This window comes from Chiloscyllium plagiosum, unplaced genomic scaffold (genome assembly GCF_037043375.1).
Source record: "Chiloscyllium plagiosum isolate Xiang-an unplaced genomic scaffold, Cpla_swu_hap1 HiC_scaffold_32, whole genome shotgun sequence".
Classification (NCBI taxonomy): Eukaryota; Metazoa; Chordata; class Chondrichthyes; order Orectolobiformes; family Hemiscylliidae; genus Chiloscyllium; species Chiloscyllium plagiosum.
In genome coordinates this window covers 16068410-16092615 of record NW_028270170.1, presented here as the reverse complement: position 1 = coordinate 16092615, position 24206 = coordinate 16068410, and the positions used below count along the sequence as shown (strand labels likewise).

The window sequence follows — 24206 nt, the reverse complement described above, 5'->3', positions numbered from 1 at the left end:
CCTCGACCAATAAAAGCCAGTACGCCATATGCCTTCTTCACCGCACTATTTACCTGGGTGGCAACTTTCAGAGATCTGTGTACATGGACACCAAGATCCCTCTGCTCATCCACACTACCAAGTATCAGACCATTAGCCCAGTACCCCATCTTTTTGTTACTCTTACCAAAGTGAATCACCTCACACTTACCTACATTGAACTCCATTTGCCACCTTTCTGCCCAGCTCTGCAACTTATCTATATCCCGCTGTAATCTGACACATCCTTCCTCACTGTCAACAATTCCACTGACTTTCGTATCATCCACAAACTTGCTCACCCAACCTTCTAGCCCCTCCTCCAGGTCATTTATAAAAATGACAAACAGCAATGGTCCCAAAACAGATCCTTGCGAAACACCGCTAGTAACTGCACTCCAAGATGAATCTTTACCATCAACTACTACCCTCTGTCTTCTTCCAGCCAGCCAATTCCTAATCCAAACCTCCAACTCACCCTCAATGCCATACCTCCGTATTTTTTGCAGTAGCCTACCATGGGGAACCTTATCAAACGCCTTACTAAAATCCATATACACCGCATGTACCGCTTTACCCTCATCTACCTCCTTAGTCACCTTCTCAAAGAATTCAATAAGGTTTGTGAGGCACGACCTGCCCTTCACAAAACCATGCTGACTATCCTTGATCACATTATTCCTATCCAGATGTTCATAAATCTTAACCCTTACAATTTTCTCTAAGACTTTGCCCACAACAGAAGTGAGACTCACCGGCCTATAGTTACTAGGGTTATCCCTACTCCCCTTCTTGAACAAGGGAACCACATTTGCTATCCTCCAGTCTTCTGGCACTATTCCTGTAGACAACGAGGACATAAAAATCAAGGCCAATGGCTCTGCAATCTCCTCCCTTGCTTCCCAGAGAATCCTAGGATAAATGCCATCAGGCCCAGGGGACTTATCTATTTTCACCCTTTCCAGAATTTCCAACACCTCTTCCCTACATACCTCAAAGCCGTCCATTCTAATTAATTGTGACTCAATATTTATATTGGCAACAATGTCCTGTTCCTGAGTGAATACTGATGAAAAGTATTCATTCAGTGTCTTCCCAATCTCTTCAGCCTCCACACTCAACTTCCCACTACTATCCTTGACTGGACCTATTCCTACCCTAGTCATTCTTTTATTCCTGACATACCTATAGAAAGCCTTAGGGTTTTCCCTAATCCTACCAACTAAGGGCTTTTCATGTCCCCTCCTTGCTGCTCTTAGCTCTCTCTTCAGATCCTTCCTGGCTACCTTATAACTCTCAATCGCCCCAATTGAACCTTCACGCCTCGTCTTTACATAGGCCGTCCTCTTCCATTTAACAAGGGATTCCAATTCCTTATTAAACCACGGCTCCCTCACACAACCCTTTCCTCCCTGCCTGACAGGTACATACTTATCAAGGACACTCAATAGTTGCTCCTTGAACAAGCTCCACATATCAATTGTGCCCATGCCTTGAAGCCTACTTTTCCAAGCCACGCATCCTAAGTCGTGCCTCACCGCATCATAATTTCCCTGCCCCCAGCTATAACTCTTGCCCTGCAGTGCACACTTATCCCTCTCCATCACTCGAGTAAAAGTCACTGAATTGTGGTCACTGTCCCCAAAGTGCTCACCTATCTCCAAATCTAACACCTGGCCTGGTTCGTTACCCAGAACCAAATCCAGTATGGCCTCACTTCTTGTTGGCCTGTCTACATAAATTCTCTTCCTCAATGATCAGTGGAGGCTGTGTCATTAAATGTAGTTAAGCTTCGTACATATCCTTGTCTAAATAAGGAGTGATGAGTTCTCTGGGAGGCAGGATTGTAGTGGTCAGTTCATCATTAATTCATTCGTGACCTCAAGGAATAGCAAAGTGAGTTTAAAGGCCGAATGGCCTACTCCTGTTCCTATTCTTTATCTTCAAGGGTATAGCATCATTAATATTATTGAAACAGAACCTTCATAAAAAGTGGCTTTTGATGCAACTAACTTGACCTTCCATTCCCGATAGCCACAATAATCATTTAACCCCAATGAAAGTGCATCTCACCATCCAGTAACAGTGTAGGGTACAGATTGGGTTGGATGACAAGCAGTTATTGCTAAAAGAAACTGAAAGAACTGTGGATGCTGTAAATCAGAAACATAAACAAAAATAGAGGTTGCTGGAAAAGCTCAGCAGGTCTGGCAGTGTCCTCAGTTCTGAAGAATGGTCACTGGAACCACAACATTTACTTTGACTTCTTGAGCCTTTCCATCAACTTCTGTTTTTGAAGTTGTTGTTTCTGATTATTGTGAAGCTGCAGGGAATATCTCTGAGATTGAAGTGTAGAAAATTGTGCAAGGACAGTGTCTGAACTGTAGTTTGATATCTTTTGACAGAGCTGGGTGCTGAAAAGATTTGCAAGGATGTTGGATCCACTGGAGTGTTGAGTTGTAAGGAGAGGCTGAATAGACTGGGACCTTTTCTCCAGGGAGACTGGAGGCTGAGGATGACCTTATAGAGGCTTATAAAATCATGATGGACACAGATAAGGTGAACAGGCAAGGTCTTTTTCCAAGGATAGGTGAGTCCAAAACTAGAGGGCTTAGATTTAAGGTGAGAGGGGAAAGATTTACAAGGGACGAGAAGGGCAACTTTTTCACACAGAGGGTGAGCTGGCAGAGAAAGTGGTAGAGGCCAGTACTCTAACAACATTGAAAAGACATTTGGCCAATTACATGAGCAGGAAAGGTTTAGAGAGATATAGGGACTAGTGAAGTTTCCGATACCTGTTCGGCATGGTCGAGTTTACATGCTGGATGACTTGATGTCTCCATGAGTACATGACCTGAGTTTTGACTTAGGCAGATCTAGACTGACTGATTTTATGCCCAGTTTTAACTTAATCAAACCTAAAAGGTGTACTTACCGTAACCGTGAATAAGGGAGGTCAGAGTGAAGATTATTCGTGATGTATCAGTTTTGCTTCTATCAAGTAAGAAGGTAGAATCATCATAGATAAAATTCAGAAGTATTCATTGTTCCAATATACATGCATAAATAATTTACATGAATTTTGATAAAAGCACATTACAGATTTACAACTTGAATACAATGGATTTGACAAAAATATATTTTCATCTCACATTACAGAAACTCTTTGCTGCTTTTGAACAATTATTATATCTTCAAAAGTTCATTGTAACAGAGCATTAACTGGACATCTGTTCTTCAGTTTTCTTGTTCACCACATCCTTCCCACTCTCCTGTTCCTCTGCCTCTTGGTCAGGATTGAGCCGGGGAGTGGCTGTTGTCTCCGAGGTGATGTTGATGGGTACGGTCCGTTCATTCACAGTTGGCAGTGCCAGGCGCGGGGCTTGAACCTTTAACCGACCGTCCTGTGACAAACAGCATCGAAGAGCTTCAGCATCGACATCCTCTGGCAGCTGGAATTCTCTCCTGAACTCTTCATATTTGTAGCTGTAACAGCCGCTGCCATCATCACATTTCTTCTCGTGTTTTCCTGTCACCAGCACTTTTCTTCCAAATACTTTCACCCTCAGGTCTTCTGGGGAGAAGTGCTGGACATTCAGGGACACAGAAAAGCCATCTCCATCCTTGTCCTCGGATTGTCTTTTACCTTCTCCATTAGCATCAGATTTGTTGTCTCGAGTTCCTGGTATTTCCCCCAAAACATTCTGCTGTCAGCTCCTCAAGAACTCGATGGATGAACTTCATGCCTTTTCTCGCTTCTTCCACCTGTTCCCATATGTTACATTCAAGTGGTTCCCTGAGCCTGTGTGCAACAGGCGCCAGTGTGTATACAGGCTGCTGGCACAGACGTGAAGGGTGGAAAGCCCGATAGCTCAGCATCCTCTCTGCCTCTTCTCTCACTTCCCTCAAACTGACTGATGTGAACTCCCAGTCTTCAGTCTCTGATCTGCTGCAGCACTCTGAGCTCACACCTTATATATTCTACTGCCAGAAATCCAGACATTTCCAGAATGTCCTCAAGTTTGCTGGGTTTATCACACTTGAGCTGAAAATACATGACGTCACATCTCAGCCTGACTTTAAACAAGAATGACTCGACTCAGTGACACCCACTGGAGGGTATCCACAGGCTTCTGGAATGTACTCAGACAGTGACATCATAGATGGGCGGGGCAATGTTAATGATTGACAGCTGAGCAGAAGGCTGAGTCTGTGCAGGAAAGTGAGGGTTTGTTCAAACACAGAGGAGATTAATTTATTGAAATAACAAGCAGGAATGACGAGGCAGTGTTTGGTTTTTCTAACATTCCTGTTTTCAGTGACTCTCTCGATATGAATGTGATATTGATCTGTTTCAGATGGAAGAAATTGTAAATGAGTTTTATTTAGTAAAAAGTCACGCCACACCAGGTTACAGTCCAACAGGTTTAATTGGAAGCACTAGTTTTCGGAGTGACACTTCTTCATCACTATCAACTGATGAAGGAGCGTCGCTCCCAAAGCGAGTGTGTGTTTCCAATTAAACCTGTTGGACTATAACCTGGTGTTGTGTGATTTTTAACTTTGTACACTCCAGTCCAAAACCGGCATCTCCAAATCATGAGTTTTATTTAAGTTCAGTGAAGTCTGGATTGCCTGCAGACAATTACCTTGTTTATGATAATAACACATTTTAAAAAACGAAACACTTTGAAATGAAGCTGTGTCCTTTCATATAATAAAACCCTGTTGTGAATGAAAAATGCGGAAAAATTGCTTTCGATCAACGCAGCAACAAACAAGGCCATTCGGTCCACCAGGCAGGTGTGATCCCTTTGGAATCACTATCCAATTACTCACATCTCCCATGGTCTTTTCCCGAACTCTGCAAACTCTGTTTCAGCAAGTGTATGTACAATTCCAGTTTGTGAGAGGTCTGGACTCAGTGACTGCTACTGGAGGAATTCCCGAGTCTTCCGGAATGTACTCAGAGAGTGACAGCTCAGATGGGAGGAGCAATGTCAATGATTGACAACTGAGCAGAAGGCTGGGAATGTGCAGGAAAGTGAGGGTTTGTCAAAGCAGAAAGGGGATTAATTGATTGAAATATAAACTCATGTCATGAGATAATGAAGTGGCTGTATTTGCTTTTCTCACTTTGGTATTTTAAATGATTTGAATGAGTTTGACGTGAAAGTTATCACCGAGAAAAATGGGGCGAAAGTTACATCAGCCGCTTTTAAATTGAATAAAGTATTTATTCCGTCCTTAAAGCCATTTGCTGTTTTGTAATTGTCCTGAAATATGTTTAAAGGTGAAAAATATAGAAGTGAAGCTGCTGCATCCTTTTGAATTACTAAGCCCTGTGGCTAATTATGAGACCATATGAGATTCCAAAATGGAAAATATACGACATTACATTTAGAATGTGACAGCAGATGGCGAGGCCATTCGGTCCACCAGGTCAGTGTCAACTCTTCGGAAATGCTATGCAATTACTCACACCTCCCATGTTCTTTTGCTAAGCTCTGCAAATTCTGTCTTTGCAACTATAAATACAATTCCAGTCTGTGAGAGGCCTTTGGGTCTGCTACCTCCTTGCACTCCCATTTTCCGTTGTGGTTTATGTGAAACGGGACCAAAGAAGGAGAACGACTAATCAATTTTAGGTTCAATATAAATTGTGTCTCTTTGCTATTTGTGCTGGATTAATATGTTTCTACTGTATCTCCTGTGGCATAAGTCACTTCTACTCTTGGACTGTGGGTGTTGTTGTTAATATTTCTTGCTGTTCTATAAACCACGTGTTTGTCAGTTAGTGTGATCGAGTAAATTGACTGATGGAACCAAGCTGTTGAGTGATATAGAGGGAAATATGACACATCTTCCTGATGCTGTCCCATAGTGACCATTCTTTAAAACATTAGATTGAAAGGGTCTTCAAGAAGACCACCATCATCCCTGTGCCAACGAAAACACATGCAGCATGCCTGAATGACTACTGCCCAGTGCCTCTGACCTCCATAATTATGAAGTGCTTCGAGAGATTAGTCATCGCTCATATCAACTCCTGCCTCCCAGCCTGCCTTGATTCCTTGCAATTTGCCTACCTGCGCAACAGATCCATGGCAGACTCCACCTCCCTAGCCTCCCAGGAACATAGGGATAATGAAGATACTTAGCTACTACAGCTCTGCTTTCAACAATATAATCCCAACCAAACCCATCTCCAAACACTGAGACCTGGATTTCTGCTCTCGACTCAGCAACTGGATCCTCAACCTCCTCACCCACAGACCACAATCAGTGAGGATAGGCAACAGCATCTCTTCCACAACAATCCTCAACACCGGTGTCCCGCAAAGTTGTATACTCAGCTCCTTACTGTACTCCCTGTACACTCATGGGTGGTGTGGTCAAATTTTATCTGAAATCCATCTCCAATTTGGCTGACAACATCACTGTTTTCGGCCGGATATCAAACAATGATGAGACAGAATACAGGAAGGAAATACAATGCTTAGTGTTGTGGTACAAAGATAACAATCTCTCCCTTAAGGTCAGCAAAACTGAAGAGCTGACTTCAGGAAGCAAAGAGGAGGGGACACCCCTGTCTAAGTCAATGGAGCTGAGGTGGAGATGGTTGAGCGTTCCTCTGGAGTGACAATCACCAACAATCTACCCAGGACCACCATCATGGATGTGATGGTGAAGTCAGCACAACAACTCCTCTTCTTGCTCAGGAAGTTAAAGAAATTTGGCATGCCCATTGATCATTCATCTACTTTTGTAGATGCTAGATGCAAAATAGAAAGCATTCTGCCTGGATGCATTATGGTTTGGAATGGCAAGTGCTCTGCCCAGGACTGTAATGAACTGCAGAGACTTGTAAACAGAGCCCAGTCCATCACACAAACCAGGCTTCCATCCATTGACTCCATCTACACTGCTTCATGTCTCAGAAAGGGGACCAACATCATCAAAGACCCCTTCCACCCCGGTTATAATCTCTTCCAAGCTCTTCCATCAGGCAGAAGAAACAACAGCTGAAACACAGGTATCAACATGTTGAAGAACAGATTCTTCCCTGCTGTTAGTAGACTCCTGAATGGAGCTGTCCAATTTAAATCTAATGTTGATCTTACTTTTTGTGCACTCTCTTTGCAGCCATAACATTGTATTCCTTGAACTGTTCTATCAATTATGCACTTTGTAATTTATGATGTATTTATACTACATTGAAAACAAGCTTTTCACTGTACCTAGGTACGTGTGATGATACTAAATCAAATCAAATCAAACCTTGGCTTGTTAGCTGCTGAAAGGATGTGTCACATCAGGCAGAAATCCTCAAATCAGCAGCAGAGTTTAAAAATAAGGGCTCACCTACATAAGGTTCATATCAGGAGTATTGTCTTCTTTCAGGTGATTACCAGTTTGAATTAGAACATAGAAAAATACAGCGCAGTACAGGCCCTTTGGCCCTCGATGTTGCGCCGATCCAAGCCCACCTAACCTACTTTAGTCCACTATCCTCCATATGCCGATCCAATGCCCGTTTAAATGCCCATAAAGAGGGAGATTCCACCACTGCTACTGGCAGGGCATTCCATGAACTAACGACTCGCTGAGTAAAGAATCTACCCCTTACATCTGTCCTATACCTACCACCCCTTAATTTGAAGCTATGCCCCCTCGTAAGAGCTGACTCCATACGTGGAAAAAGGTTCTCATGGTCAACCCTATCTAAACCCCTAATCATCTTGTACACCGCTATCAAGTCACCCCTAAACCTTCTTTTCTCCAATGAAAACACCCCAAGTGCCTCAGCCTTCCCTCATACGATCTTCCTACCATACCAGGCAACATCCTGGTAAACCTCCTCTGCACCCGTTCCAGTGCCTCCACATCCTTCCTATAGTATGGCGACCAAAACTGCACACAATACTCCAGATGCGGCCGCACCAGAGTCTTATACAACTGCAACATGACCTCAGGACTCCGGAAGTCAATTCCTCTACCAATAAAAGCCAGTACGCCATATGCCTTCTTCACCACACTATTTACATGGGTGGCAACTTTCAGAGATCTGTGTACATGGACACCAAGATCCCTCTGCTCATCCACACTACCAAGTATCCGACCATTAGGCCAGTACCCCATCTTTTTGTTACTCTTACCAAAGTGAATCACCTCACACTTACCTACATTGAACTCCATTTGCCACCTTTCTGCCCAGCTCTGCAACTTATCTATATCCCGCTGTAATCTGACACATCCTTCCTCACTGTCAACAATTCCACTGAATTTCGTATCATCCGCAAACTTGCTCACCCAACCTTCTAGCCCCTCCTCCAGGTCATTTATAAAAATGACAAACAGCAATGGTCCCAAAACAGATCCTTGCGAAACACCGCTAGTAACTGCACTCCAAGATGAACCTTTACCATCAACTACTACTCTCTGTCTTCTTCCAGCCAGCCAATTCCTAATCCAAACCTCCAACTCACCCTCAATGCCATACCTCCGTACTTTTTGCAGTAGCCTACCATGGGGAACCTTATCAAACGCCTTACTAAAATCTATATACACCACATCTACCGCTTTACCCTCATCTATCTCCTTAGTCACCTTCTCAAAGAATTCAATAAGGTTTGTGAGGCACGACCTGCCCTTCACAAAACCATGCTGACTATCCTTGATCACATTATTCCTATCCAGATGTTCATAAATCTTAATCCTTACAATTCTCTCTCAGACTTTGCCCACAACAGAAGTGAGACTCACCGGCCTATAGTTACTAGGGTTATCCCTACTCCTCTTCTTCAACAATGGAACCACATTTGCTATCCTCCAGTCTTCTGGCACTATTCCTGTAGACAACGAGGACATAAAATTCAAGGCCAATGGCTCTGCAATCTCCTCCCTTGCTTCCCAGAGAATCCTAGGATAAATGCCATCAGGCCCAGGGGACTTATCTATTTTCACCCTTTCCAGAATTTCCAACACCTCTTCCCTCCATACCTCAAAGCCGTCCATTCTAATTAATTGTGACTCAATATTTATATCGGCAACAATGTCCTGTTCCTGAGTGAATACTGACGAAACGTATTCATTCAGTGTCTCCCCAATCTCTTCAGCCTCCACACTCAACTTCCCACTACTATCCTTGACTGGACCTATTCCTACCCTAGTCATTCTTTTATTCCTGACATACCTATAGAAAGCCTTAGGGTTTTCCCTAATCCTACCAACTAAGGACTTTTCATGTCCCCTCCTTGCTGCTCTTAGCTCTCTCTTCAGATCCTTCCTGGCTACCTTATAACTCTCAATCGCCCCAATTGAACCTTCACGCCCCATCTTTACATAGGCCGTCCTCTTCCATTTAACAAGGGATTCCAATTCCTTATTAAACCACGGCTCCCTCACATGATCCTTTCCTCCCTGCCTGACAGGTACATACTTATCAAGGACACTCAATAGTTGCTCCTTGAACAAGTTCCACATATCAATTGTGCCCATGCCTTGAAGCCTACTTTTCCAAGCCACGCATCCTAAGTCGTGCCTCACCGCATCATAATTTACCTGCCCCCAGCTATAACTCTTGTCCTGCAGTGCACACTTATCCCTCTCCAGCACTAGAGTAAAAGTCACTGAATTGTGGTCACTGTCCCCAAAGTGCTCACCTACCTCCAAATCTAACACCTGGCCTGGTTCGTTACCCAGAACCAAATCCAGTATGGCCTCACCTCTTGTTGGCCTGTCTACATAAATTCACTACCTCAACGATCAGTACAAAGCTTAAATGTAGTTAAGCTTTGTACATATCCTTGTCTAAATAAGGAGTGATGAGTTATCCGGGAGGCAGGATTGTAGTGGTCAGTTCATCATTAATTCATTAGTGACCTCAAGGAATAGCAAAGTGAGTTTAAAGGCCGAATGGCCTACTCCTGTTCCTATTCTTTATGTTCAAGGGTATAGCATCATTAATATTATTGAAACAGAACCTTCATAAAAAGTGGCTTTTGATGCAACTAACTTGACCTTCCATTCCCGATAACCACAATAATCATTTAACCCCAATGAAAGTGCATCTCACCATCCCGTAACAGTGTCGGGTACAGATTGGGTTGGATGACAAGCAGTTATTGCTAAAAGAAACTGAAACAACTGTGGATGCCGTAAATCAGAAACATAAACAAAAATAGAGGTTGCTGGAAAAGCTCAGCAAGTCTGGCAGTGTCCTCAGTTCTGAAGAATGGTCACTGGAACCACAACATTCACTTTGACCTCTTGAGCCTTTCCATCAACTTCTGTTTTTGAAGTTGTTGTTTCTGATTATTGTGAAGCTGCAGGGAATATCTCTGAGATTGAAGTGTAGAAAATTGTGCAAGGACATTGTCTGAACTGTAGTTTGATATCTTTTGACAGAGCTGGATGCTGAAAAGATTTGCAAGGATGTTGGATCCACTGGAGTGTTGAGTTGTAAGGAGAGGCTGAATAGACTGGGACCTTTTCTCCAGGAAGACTGGAGGCTGAGGATGACCTTGTAGAGGCTTATAAAATCATGATGGACACAGATAAGGTGAACAGGCAAGGTCTTTTTCCAAGGATAGATGAGTCCAAAACTAGAGGGCTTAGATTTAAGGTGAGAGGGGAAAAATTTACCAGGGACGAGAAGGGCAACTTTTTCACACAGAGGGTGAGCTGGCAGAGAAAGTGGTAGAGGCCAGTACTCTAACAACATTGAAAAGACATTTGGCCAATTACATGAGCAGGAAAGGTTTAGAGAGATATCGGGACTAGTGAAGTTTCCGATACCTGTTGGGCATGGTCGAGTTTACATGCTGGATGACTTGATGTCTCCATGAGTACATGACCTGAGTTTTGACTTAGGCAGATCTAGACTGACTGATTTTATGCCCAGTTTTAACTGAATCAAACCTAAAAGGTGTATTTACCGTAACCGTGAATAAGGGAGGTCAGAGTGAAGATTATTCGTGATGTATCAGTTTTGCTTCTATCAAGTAAGAAGGTAGAATCATCATAGATAAAATTCAGAAGTATTCATTGTTCCAATATACATGCATAAATAATTTACTTGTACATGAATTTTGATAAAAGCACATTACAGATTTACAACTTGAATACAATGGATTTGACAAAAATATATTTTCATCTCACATTACAGAAACTCTTTGCTGCTTTTGAACAATTATTATATCTTCAAAAGTTCATTGTAACAGAGCATTAACTGGACATCTGTTCTTCAGTTTTCTTGTTCACCACATCCTTCCCACTCTCCTGTTCCTCTGCCTCTTGGTCAGGATTGAGCCGGGGAGTGGCTGTTGTCTCCGAGGTGATGTTGATGGGTACGGTCCGTTCATTCGCAGTTGGCAGTGCCAGGCGCGGGGCTTGAACCTTTAACCGACCGTTCTGTGACAAACAGCATCGAAGAGCTTCAGCATCGACATCCTCTGGCAGCTGGAATTCTCTCCTGAACTCTTCATATTTGTAGCTGTAACAGCCGCTGCCATCATCACATTTCTTCTCGTGTTTTCCTGTCACCAGCACTTTTCTTCCAAATACTTTCACCCTCAGGTCTTCTGGGGAGAAGTGCTGGACATTCAGGGACACAGAAAAGCCATCTCCATCCTTGTCCTCGGATTGTCTTTTACCTTCTCCATTAGCATCAGATTTGTTGTCTCGAGTTCCTGGTATTTCCCCAAAACATTCTGCTGTCAGCTCCTCAAGAACTCGATGGATGAACCTCATGCCTTTTCTCGCTTCTTCCACCTGTTCCCACATGTTACATTCAAGTGGTTCCCAGAGCCTGTGTGCAACAGGCGCCAGTGTGTATACAGGCTGCTGGCACAGACGTGAAGGGTGGAAAGCCCAATAGCTCAGCATCCTCTCTGCCTCTTCTCTCACTTCCCTCAAACTGACTGATGTGAACTCCCAGTCTTGAGTCTCTGATCTGCTGCAGCACTCTGAGCTCACACCTTATATATTCTACTGTCAGAAATCCAGACATTTCCAGAATGTCCTCAAGTTTGCTGGGTTTATCACACTTGAGCTGAAAATACATGACGTCACATCTCAGCCTGACTTTAAACAAGAATGACTCGACTCAGTGACACCCACTGGAGGACATCCACAGGCTTCTGGAATGTACTCAGACAGTGAAATCATAGATGGGCGGGGCAATGTTAATGATTGACAGCTGAGCAGAAGGCTGCGTCTGTGCCGGAAAGTGAGGTTTGTTCAAACACAGAGGAGATTATTTTATTGAAATAACAAGCAGGAATGACGAGGCAGTGTTTGGTTTTTCTAACATTCCTGTTTTCAGTGACTTTCTTGGGCACCGGCCCTTGGAGGGGAGGGACTTTCCAGCAGCGTGCCGGCGGGATTGAGTGACTGCGTGCACGTGCTGGGACTCTCCTCCTTCAGGGGCACTGCCCCTGTACTAGCTGCCTTACGAAGGAAGGAAGACAGAAGAAGGAGAAAGAAGAAGGAGAAAGAAGGCAGAGGCAGGAGGTGGGAGCCTTTTTGGTCTGGCTCCTGCTTTTGGAGTTGCAGCCTAGGCCTCGCCACTGCTGGTCTTGGGGGCCCTGCCTCGGCTGTTGCTGCTTGGGTCCTGCCTCGCTGCTGCCTGCGACTTGCCTTGGGGCCCCTCGCAGGACCTCCACCGCTGCTGCTGTTATCTGAGGCCTGCCTCCGCCACCCCTGCCTGGGACTCGCCTTGGGGACCCTCCCCAACAGGTCTGCCCCCATCCACTGCAACCAAGGGAACTTCCCAGGACTTGCCAGAGGCCTGCCTCCACCGCTGCTGTGTGGGACTCGCCTTGGGCCCATCTCCACCACTACTGCCTGGGACTCGACTTTGGGGCCGCCTGGGACATGCCTCGGGGACTCTCCCCAACAGGTCTGCCCCCACCACTGCGACCGAAGGCTTACCTTGGACTCGCCCGAGATCCGCTTCCACCACTGCTGTTGCCTGAGACAGGCTCCGCTGTCGCTGCCTGGGACTTGCCTTGGGCCCCTCCCCACAGCCTCCACCACTGCTGCTACCAGGGGCCCACCTCCACCGCTGCCTGGGGCACAATAATACCCAGCGGCAGAATATGGCGAGCCCGAAGGTCGCCGGGCCGAGCCGCACCTACGCCGGGTTAGCCGCTGCTTTAGGCTCGGCTGTCACAACCCCGGTCTCAACTATAAGCCCCTTCAGGCACCTGACCAAACCCCTGGGGGTAAAGGCCTATCCCCACCCCAACATGACCATCGAGGCCTGCAGCAAGGCCATGGCTAGTGTGGTCGGCCCACTGGCCATCGTCGCTGCGGCCCGGATGTACGGGAAGGCCGTCTTTTTTCTGAAGACCGAGCAGGCGGTCCACCTGGCCGTGGAGAGGGGGTTCACTGTGGGCAGGACATATCTGCCCGTTGACCCTCTGGAGGTTACGGCCCAGAGGGTTGTGATCTCTAACGTCCCGCCCTTCATTGCCAGCGAGCTCCTTCTCCCCCACCTCACCACCCTGGGGGTAATCCGGTCGGGTGTCCAACCGCTTCTGCTCGGTCTGAAGGACCCTGCCCTCAGACACATCTACTCCTTCCGGACCCAGGTGTTTATTTGCCTGGCCCGGGAGGAGGTCACCGAGGGCAATTTTACCGTCCTCCACGAGGGTGTGGCCTACAGCGCCTTCTGGACGGTGGACGGCGTGCGGTGCCACGAGGTGGGGTACATAAGGAAAAACTGCCCCACCCAGAAGGCTGCCCAGCCCGTGCCAACGGCTGATGGTGGTGCCGCCGCACACACTCCCCCTCCCTCGAAGTCAACACCTCCAGCCCGGCACCGAAGCCAGAGGTTTTTCCGGGGGCCTTGGCCCTGGGGGGATGACCTTTTCCTGGGGGATGACCTTTTCCCCGAGGAGCCAGGCGTCCCGGTGTCGGGAGAGGAGCGGGGCCCCGAGCCTCTGCCGCCTGACGACCCGAACTCGGGGCGTTCCGGGAAGGGGTGCGCCGAGTAAGGTACCGCCGGTGACCCTGGGGGTGGTGTCGCCGGGGGTTTGAGGCCGGTTTGTGGCGCCGGACCAGCCCCCATCCTCTCGGTGGGGGAGGGGTCGGTGACCGAGGGTGACCTCCCGGAGGAGGGTTTGGGATCGGTGGCGGACGCTGGGGAGGACGCGGACTCCGTCTGCAGTGACATTTTTGAGTCCCAGGTGCCCCCCACCAATCTCCCCCTCATCCCCCTCGAGGAACTCCGGGAATTTGTCGAGGAAACTCGGGGTCGCCGGGATAGAGCCCAACTGGCGCTCGACCGCTGGAGCTCTTTTGAAAAAGTTTACTGGTCGGCCCACGCTGCCCGCCAGGCTCCTGGGCTCGACATTAATGAGCGAAAGCGAGTCAGGAACTTCCTGGGGGCACTCCTGGTGTGGGCGAGGGACTTCAGTGCCCCTCCCTCGTCCTCCCTGTAAATATGTAGATAGGTTTATTAATTGTACTGGTGGTGGTTGCACAAAGCTTCCGACATGGAGACGACTATAGCCAGCCTCAACATCAATGGCAGCAGGGAGTCACAGCACAGATTCCAGACCCTCTCGGTCCTTCGGGACGGGAGGTATGCGGTGTGCTTCCTGCAAGAAACCGACACTACCCCGGGAGACGAAGCCACCTGGCTCCTGGAGTGGCGAGGGGGGGTCTACATGAGTCACCTCACCCGCAGATCTGGCGGGGTGGCTATCCTGTTGGCCCCGCATTTTCAGCCGGAGATCTTGGGAGTCAGGGAGCCAGTGCCAGGCCGTTTGCTTCACCTGACTGTTCGGCTGGGGGGGCGTGGTGCTTCACTTGGTGAACGTCTACGCTCCCCTGGCCGGGCCGAGGCAAGCGAGCTTCTTCGAAGAGGTGTCCGCTCATCTCGCTTCCATTGACGAGAACCAGTGCGTCGACCTCGGGGTAGATTTTAACTGCGTCCTCGAGGGCAGGGACCACGGCGGTGCCCGCACTGGCTGGGCGTCGGGGAAGAGGTTGGGGGACTTGGTCAAGTCCTTCGACCTGGTGGACGTCTGGCGGAAATCTCCATCCCGACTCCATCGCCTTCACCTTCGTGAGGCCTGGGGTCGGAGCGTCCAGAATCGACCGCCTGTACGTTTCGCGGGCGTGCGCCTCCTGTTTTCCGAAGGCCTCCACGCGGCAGGTGTCGTGCACGGACCATCACCTGGTGTGGGCGGAACTCCTTCCGTTCAGCGCCAGGCTCGGCTCCGCGTACTGGCACTTTAACAACCTGCTGCTGGAGGACGAGCGGTTCCGGGACTCGTTTCGTCGTTTCTGGGCCGGCTGGAGAAGGAAGCAGGGAAGCTTCCCCTCCCTGAGGCTATGGTGGGACGTGGGCAAGGCTCACGTACGCGTCTTCTGTCAGGAGTACGCGAGGGGGTCGGCGAAGAGGCGGAAATCCAGGATCCGGGAGTTGGAGAGGGAGTTGCTCGACCTGGAGTCACGTCTCGGTCAGCCCGACGCGGACCCTGCCCTGCGCGGGGCGTACGAAGAGAAGAAGGCCGCGCTCCGGGACCTGCAGCTCGTCGGGGCTCGGGTCGCGTACGTGAGGTCGCGGATCCAGCTCCTCCAGGACCTGGACTGCGGCTCCCCCTTCTTCTACTCGCTGGAAAAAAGGTGTGGCACCCGTCAGCAGCTCCTTGTGCTGCTGGCCGACGACGGGTCCCTCGTCTCGGATCCGGAGGGCATCAGGGCCCACGTCCGCAACTATTACATGGCTCTGTTCTCTCCGGATCCGTCCAGCGAGGATGCTCGCAGAGTTCTGTGGGAGGACCTGCCGCAGCTCAGCCCGGAGGACGCCGGAAGGCTCGACGCTCCCGTCACTTTAGAGGAGTTGACCGGCGCTCTCGAGGGGCAAAACCCTGGGGCTGGACGGGCTGACTGTGTAGTTCTTCAGGGCGTTCTGGGACGTCCTGGGGAGCGACTACGCACAGGTCCTGGGGGAGTGTCTAAATGCCGGACAGCTGCCCCTTTCTTGGCGCAGGGCGGTCATTGTCCTGCTGCCAAAGACAGGGGACCTTCGTTCCCTAAAGAACTGGCGTCCGGTCTCCCTCCTCAGCACGGATTACAAAATCTTCGCCAGGGTGTTGTCTTCTCGCCTGGCCTCCGTGCTGGCCCACATGATTCACCCAGACCAGTCCTACACGGTCCCGGGCCGGAGGATACACGATAACGTCCACCTGGTCCGGGACCTGATCCATTTCTGTCGACGGGCTGGTCTGCCGAGCGCCTCCCTGTCTCTCGACCAGGAGAAGGCGTTCGACAGGGTCGATCACGAATACCTGCTCGGGTCTCTGCGGGCATTCGGGTTCGGGACGCAGTTCGTCGTCCGGATCCGACTTTTGTACGCCGCCGCAGAGTGTCTGGTTAAAGTTAACGGGTCCCTGACGGCGCCCCTTCGCTTCGGGAGAGGAGTGCGTCAAGGCTGCCCCCTGTCCGGCCAGCTGTATTCCCTGTGCGTGGAGCGTTTCCTGCGCCTCTTGCGGAGGAGGTTGTCGGGGCTGGTTCTGCGCGGCGTGGGCACTGGGGTGGTCCTCTCGGCCTACGCCGACGACGTGCTCCTCACTTTCACCGACCCAGCTGACCTGGGGAGGATGCGCGAGTGCCAGGCCGTGTACTCGGCGGCGTCTTCCGCCAGGATCAACTGGGCCAAATGTTCCGGACTACTGGTCGGCCCGTGGCGGGTGGACTCTCTGCCAGAGGAGTTACGGGGGTTCAGCTGGAGTACCACCCATCTCCTCTACCTGGGGGTCTACCTCAGCCCGGCTGAGGAATCCTGGCCGGCCAACTGGCAGGAGCTGGAGGCCAAAGTCTCGGCTCGCCTAGGCCGCTGGACAGGACTGCTCCGAGTGCTATCTTACAGGAGTCGAGTGCTGGTCATAAACCAGCTGGTGGCCGCCATGCTGTGGTACCGGCTGGTCACTTTGGTCCCTCCTCCTGGCTTTGTCGCTGACATCCAGAGAACGTTGGTCGATTTCTTCTGGGACAAAAAGATGCACTGGGTCGCCGCGCAGGTTCTGAGTCTCCCTATTGAGGAGGGCGGTCAGTCGCTGGTGTGCGTCCGCACCCAGGTCGCGACGTTCCGCCTTCAGACCTTGCGGTGATACCTTTACGTCGAGCCTCCTCCTAGGTGGTGCGCCCTGGCGACATATTTTTTCCGGCAGGTGCGTAACCTCAACAACGACACGCAGCTCCTGTTCGTCGATCGTGACGGTTTGGAGGTCGCCCTCAAGACGCTGCCTGTCTTTTACCAGGACCTGATCACTGTTTGGAACATGGTCAAATTGCGCCGAGCCTACCCTCCGGCTGGAGTAGCGGCTGTCGTCAGGGAGCCGTTGCTCAGAAATCCGCACCTCCGTACTCGCGGGTTCGAGTGGCTGTCGGAGGGGAGGGCCGTGGCGGCGAAGGTGACCAGGGTCGGGGACGTGCTGGGTGGCGGGGGCCTGGGCTGGACGCTGCCGCAGGACATAGCAGGCAGGGCAGCGGTAGACGTCCGGTACGTGGCCACCGCCATCCGACGCCTCAAAACGGCGGTGCTCGGACCCGACGTAGTGCACCAGTTGGAGGACGCTCAGGTGTGCGGTGGGATCCCGTCCGCGCTCACCCCAGCCCGGACGGAATTTCACATTGGCCCCAAGGTCCCGTACTTCCCGCGGGAGCCTGTGCCCCACAACCTGAGCCGCCTCCGAAATTTTAATTTTGTCTCATTTAAGGACGTAAAAAGGAAAGCCCTGTACAGACTGCTGCTGCACACCATCCACCTCTTCTCCCTCATCCACCGTCCGGACACGCCTTGGCGTGCCCATTTGCCACCGGGCAGTGGGGATCCCCAGTGGAGGGCTCTCTACGCGGGAGTCCTCCCCCTTTCTCTCGGGGATCTGGGGTGGAGGGTGTTGCACGCAGCAGTCCCCTGCAACCGCAGATTGCGGTGGTTCACGGACTCCCAGCCCAACTGCTTGTTCTGTGGTGCTGTGGAGTCCGTGGACCACGTGTATATTGGGTGTGGGCGTTTGCACTCCCATTTTTGATTTCCTTAAAAACCTTCTCCTCTGTTTTTGGCTGCACTTCAGTCCCACGCTCCTGATCTTTGGGCACCCGGTACGGAGGAAGGAGGGCAGGTCTGAAGACCTCCTCGTGGGTCTGCTCCTGGGCCTGGCCAAACTGGCCATCAACAGGTCCAGGCAGCGGGCCGTGGAGGGGGTCGTTAAGGCCGACTGCCTGCCCCTCTTCCGCGGTTACGTTAGGGCCCGGGTGTCCTTGGAGAAGGAGCACGCGGTGTCGACCAACACCCTGGAGTTGTTCAGGGAGAGGTGGGCGCCGCAGGGAGTGGAGTGCATTATTTCTCCCTCCAATTCTATTTTGATTTAGTCCCTACCCTCCCCTTCACTGTTTTGATCACACAGCACTGCCCTTTGATGTGAAGGGCAGTGCTTGTCACTGGCCACCCGGGTGTTTTCCTATCTTCCTGGTGGTGGAAATTGAATAAAGGTTGGTGCACTTTGTGTCTTCCACTGTGTCTCCCACCTGCACACACACACCATGGGTGCTGGGGAAAAAATAAGCACTACCGCAGTTAGGCGGTAGTGTGGGGTTAAATTATAGAAAAAAGAAAAAAATATTAAAAAAAAGAAAAAAAAATAAACAACAGTTTAAATAAGCACTACCGCACTTAGGTGGTAGTGTGGGGGTTAAAATAAAAAAAAAACAGGTGTGCTTGCCCTTTGAGGTGAAGGGCAGTGTTTGTCACTGGCCACCTGGGTGTTTGCCTAATTTGAGTGTATGTGCAAGGACTCTCCTTGAAGGCAAAAAGATAGACTGCTGCTGCACACCGTCCACCTCTTCTCCCTCATCCACCGCCCGGACACGCCTTGGCGTGCCCATTTGCCACCGGGCGGTGGGGATCCCCAGTGGAGGGCTCTCTACGCGGGAGTCCTCCCCCTTTCTCTCGGGGATCTGGGGTGGAGGGTGCTGCACGCAGCAGTCCCCTGCAACCGCAGATTGCGGTGGTTCACGGACTCCCAGCCCAACTGCTTGTTCTGTGGCGCTCTGGAGTCCGTGGACCATGTATATATTGGGTGTGGGCATTTGCACTCCCTTTTTGATTTCCTGAAAAACCTTCTCCTCTGTTTTTGGCTGCACTTCAGTCCCACACTCCTGATCTTTGGGCACCCGGTACGGAGGAAGGAGGGCAGGTCTGAAGACCTCCTCGTGGGTCTGCTCCTGGGCCTGGCCAAACTAGCCATCAACAGGTCCAGGCAGCGGGCCGTGGAGGGGGTCGTTAGGGCCGACTGCCTGCCCCTCTTCTGCGGCTACGTTAGGGCCCAGGTGTCCTTGGAGAAGGAGCACGCAGTGTCCACCAACACCCTGGAGTTGTTCAGGGAGAGGTGGGCGCCGCAGGGAGTGGAGTGCATCATTTCTCCCTCCAACTCTATTTTGATTTAGTCCCTACCCTCCCCTTCACTGTTTTGATCACACAGCACTGCCCTTTGATGTGAAGGGCAGTGTTTGTCACTGGCCACCCGGGTGTTTTCCTATCTTCCCGGTGGTGGAAATTGAATTTAAAAAATTTGTGCACTTTGTGTCTTTCACTGTGTCTCACACCTGCACACACACACCATGGGTGCTAGGGATAAAGAGAAAAAAAAAAGAAAAAAAAATACACAGGAGATTCCCACTTTGTGTCTTTCACTGTGTCTCACACCTGCACAAAGAAAAGAAGAGAAAAAAGAGAAAGAGAAAAAAAATATTTTAAAAAAATAAAAAATTAAACACTTTGAAATGAAGCTGTGTCCTTTCATATTATAAAACCCCGTTGTGAATCATGGGTTTGATACAGTATTTCCAATTATAGAAAATGAAGAATGCGGAAAAATTGGTTTAGATCAACCCAGCAACAACAAGGCCATTCGGTCCACCAGGCAGGTGTGATCCCTTTGGAAGCACTATCCAATTACTCACATATCCTGAGATTGAAGTGTCGAAAATTGTGCAAGGACAGTGTCTGAACTGTAGTTTGATATCTTTTGACAGAGCTGGGTGCTGAAAAGATTTGCAAGGATGTTGGATCCACTGGAGTGTTGAGTCGTAAGGAGAGGCTGAATAGACTGGGACCTTTTCTCCAGGAAGACTGGAGGCTGAGGATGACCTTATAGAGGCTTATAAAATCATGATGGACACAGATAAGGTGAACAGGCAAGGTCTTTATCCAAGGATAGGTGAGTCCAAAACTAGAGGGCTTAGATTTAAGGTGAGAGGGGAAAGATTTACCAGGGACGAGAAGGGCAACTTTTTTACACAGAGGGTGAGCTGGCAGAGAAAGTGGTAGAGGCCAGTACTCTAACAACATTGAAAAGACATTTGGCCAATTACATGAGCAGGAAAGGTTTAGAGAGATATAGGGACGAGTGAAGTTTCCGATACCTGTTGGGCATGGTCGAGTTTACATGCTGGATGACTTGATGTCTCCATGAGTATATGACCTGAGTTTTGACTTAGGCAGATCTAGACTGACTGATTTTATGCCCAGTTTTAACTTAATCAAACCTAAAAGGTGTACTTACCGTAACCGTGAATAAGGGAGGTCAGAGTGAAGATTATTCGTGATGTATCAGTTTTGCTTCTATCAAGTAAGAAGGTAGAATCATCATAGATAAAATTCAGAAGTATTCATTGTTCCAATATACATGCATAAATAATTTACATGAATTTTGATAAAAGCACATTACAGATTTACAACTTGAATACAATGGATTTGACAAAAATATATTTTCATCTCACATTACAGAAACTCTTTGCTGCTTTTGAACAATTATTATATCTTCAAAAGTTCATTGTAACAGAGCATTAACTGGACATCTGTTCTTCAGTTTTCTTGTTCACCACATCCTTCCCACTCTCCTGTTCCTCTGCCTCTTGGTCAGGATTGAGCCGGGGAGTGGCTGTTGTCTCCGAGGTGATGTTGATGGGTACGGTCCGTTCATTCACAGTTGGCAGTGCCAGGCGCGGGGCTTGAACCTTTAACCGACCGTCCTGTGACAAACAGCATCGAAGAGCTTCAGCATTGACATCCTCTGGCAGCTGGAATTCTCTCCTGAACTCTTCATATTTGTAGCTGTAACAGCCGCTGCCATCATCACATTTCTTCTCGTGTTTTCCTGTCACCAGCACTTTTCTTCCAAATACTTTCACCCTCAGGTCTTCTGGAGAGAAGTGCTGGACATTCAGGGACACAGAAAAGCCATCTCCATCCTTGTCCTCGGATTGTCTTTTACCTTCTCCATTAGCATCAGATTTGTTGTCTCGAGTTCCTGGTATTTCCCCCAAAACATTCTGCTGTCAGCTCCTCAAGAACTCGATGGATGAACTTCATGCCTTTTCTCGCTTCTTCCACCTGTTCCCACATGTTACATTCAAGTGGTTCCCAGAGCCTGTGTGCAACAGGCGCCAGTGTGTATACGGGCTGCTGGCACAGACGTGAAGGGTGGAAAGCCCGATAGCTCAGCATCCTCTCTGCCTCTTCTCTCACTTCCCTCAAACTGACTGATGTGAACTCCCAGTCTTCAGTCTCTGATCTGCTGCAGCACTCTGAGCTCACACCTTATATATTCTACTGCCAGAAATCCAGACATTTCCAGAATGTCCTCAAGTTTGCTGGGTTTATCACACGTGAGCTGAAAATACATGACGTCACATCTCAGCCTTACTTGAAACAAGAATGACTCGACTCAGTGACACCCACTGGAGGACATCCACAGGCTTCTGGAATGTACTCAGACAGTGACATCATAGATGGGCGGGGCAATGTTAATGATTGACAGCTGAGCAGAAGGCTGAGTCTGTGCAGGAAAGTGAGGGTTTGTTCAAACACAGAGGAGATTAATTTATTGAAATAACGCAGGAATGACGAGGCAGTGTTTGGTTTTTCTAACATTCCTATTTTCAGTGACTTTCTTGGGCACCGGCCCTTGGAGGGGAGGCACTTTCCAGCAGCGTGCCGGCGGGAGTGAGTGACTGCGTGCACGTGCTGGGACTCTCCTCCTTCAGGGGCACTGCCCCTGTACTAGCTGCCTTACGAAGGAAGGAAGACAGAAGAAGGAGAAAGAAGAAGGAGAAAGAAGGCAGAGGCAGGAGGTGGGAGCCTTTTTGGTCTGGCTCCTGCTTTTGGAGTTGCAGCCTAGGCCTCGCCACTGCTGGTCTTTGGGGCCCTGTCTCGGTTGTTGCTGCTTGGGTCCTGCCTCGCTGCTGCCTGGGACTTGCCTTGGGGCCCCTCGCAGGACCTCCACCGCTGCTGCTGTTGTCTGAGGCCTGCCTCCGCCACCGCTGCCTGGGACTCGCCTTGGGGACCCTCCCCAACAGGTCTGCCCCCATCCACTGCAACCAAGGGAACTTCCCAGGACTTGCCAGAGGCCTGCCTCCACCGCTGCTGTGTGGGACTCGCCTTGGGCCCATCTCCACCACTACTGCCTGGGACTCGACTTTGGGGCTGCCTGGGACTTGCCTCGGGGAATCTCCCCAACAGGTCTGCCCCCACCACTGCGACCGAAGGCTTACCTTGGACTCGCCCGAGATCCGCTTCCACCACTGCTGTTGCCTGAGACAGGCTCCGCTGTCGCTGCCTGGGACTTGCCTTGGGCCCCTCCCCACAGCCTCCATCACTGCTGCTACCAGGGGCCCACCTCCACCGCTGCCTGGGGCACAATAATACCCAGCGGCAGAATATGGCGAGCCCGAAGGTCGCCGGGGCCAGCCGCACCTACGCCGGGTTAGCCGCTGCTTTAGGCTCGGCTGTCACAACCCCGGTCTCGACTATAAGCCCCTACAGGCACCTGACCAAACCCCTGGGGGTAAAGGCCTATCCCCACCCCAACATGACCATCGAGGCCTGCAGCAAGGCCATGGTTGGTGTGGTCGGCCCACTGGCCATCGTCGCTGCGGCCCGGATGTACGGGAAGGCCGTCTTTTTTCTGAAGACCGAGCAGGCGGTCCACTTGTCCGTGGAGAGGGGGTTCACTGTGGGCAGGACACATCTGCCCGTCGACCCTCTGGAGGTTACGGCCCAGAGGGTTGTGATCTCTAACGTCCCGCCCTTCATTGCCAGCGAGCTCCTTCTCCCCCACCTCACCACCTTGGGGGAAATCCGGTCGGGTGTCCAACCGCTTCTGCTCGGTCTGAAGGACCCTGCCCTCAGACACATCTACTCCTTCCGGCCCCAGGTATTTATTTGCCTGGCCCGGGAGGAGGTCACCGAGGGCAATTTTACCGTCCTCCACGAGGGTGTGGCCTACCGCGCCTTCTGGACGGTGGACGGCGTGCGGTGCCACTTGTGCCACGAGGTGGGGCACATAAGGAAAAACTGCCCCACCCAGAAGGCTGCCCAGCCCGTGCCAACGGCTGATGGTGGTGCCGCCGCACACACTCCCCCTCCCTCGAAGTCAACACCTCCAGCCCGGCACCGAAGTCAGAGGTTTTTCCGGGGGCCTTGGCCCTGGGGGGATGACCTTTTCCTGGGGGATGACCTTTTCCCCGAGGAGCCAGGCGTCCCGGTGTCGGGAGAGGAGTGGGGCCCCGAGCCTCTGCCGCCTGACGACCCGAACTCGGGGCGTTCCGGGAAGGGGTGCGCCGAGTAAGGTACCGCCGGTGACCCTGGGGGTGATGTCGCCGGGGGTTTGAGGCCGGTTTGTGGCGCCGGACCAGCCCCCATCCTCTCGGTGGGGGAGGGGTCGGTGACCGAGGGTGACCTCCCGGAGGAGGGTTTGGGATCGGTGGCGAACGCTGGGGAGGACGCGGACTCCGTCTGCAGTGACATTTTTGAGTCCCAGGTGCCCCCCACCAATCTCCCCCTCATCCCCCTCGAGGAACTCCGGGAATTTGTCGAGGAAACTCGGGGTCGCCGGGATAGAGCCCAACTGGCGCTCGACCGCTGGAGCTCTTTCGCAAAAGTTTACTGGTCGGCCCACGCTGCCCGCCAGGCTCCTGGGCTCGACATTAATGAGCGAAAGCGAGTCAGGAACTTCCTGGGGGCACTCCTGGTGAGGGCGAGGGACTTCAGTGCCCCTCCCTCGTCCTCCCTGTAAATATGTAGATAGGTTTATTAATTGTACTGGTGGTGGTTGCACAAAGCTTCCGACATGGAGACGACTATAGCCAGCCTCAACATCAACGGC

At 50.5% G+C, this 24206-nt stretch overlaps 1 protein-coding gene and 2 pseudogenes across 1 annotated transcript; all 3 read right to left on the bottom strand.

Annotated features, from left to right (window-relative positions):
• Positions 1-3111: 3111 nt before the first annotated feature.
• LOC148141762 (heat shock protein 30C-like) lies at positions 3112-3897 on the bottom strand (annotated as a pseudogene).
• A 7158-nt stretch (positions 3898-11055) lies between these two features.
• LOC148141761 (heat shock protein 30C-like) lies at positions 11056-11907 on the bottom strand. Its single transcript, XM_087977629.1, has one exon. It carries the CDS (start codon positions 11905-11907, stop codon positions 11248-11250), a length of 660 nt encoding a protein of 219 aa, XP_087833755.1. The 3' UTR covers positions 11056-11247.
• Positions 11908-20761: 8854 nt separating this feature from the next.
• Positions 20762-21547, bottom strand: LOC148141760 (heat shock protein 30C-like; annotated as a pseudogene).
• Between the last annotated feature and the right edge of the window lie 2659 nt (positions 21548-24206).

What these genes read in the sequence shown, in the direction of transcription:
- LOC148141761 (XM_087977629.1), bottom strand. Translation starts at nt 11,907, where the DNA reads ATGCTGAGCTATTGGGCTTTCCACCCTTCACGTCTGTGCCAGCAGCCT.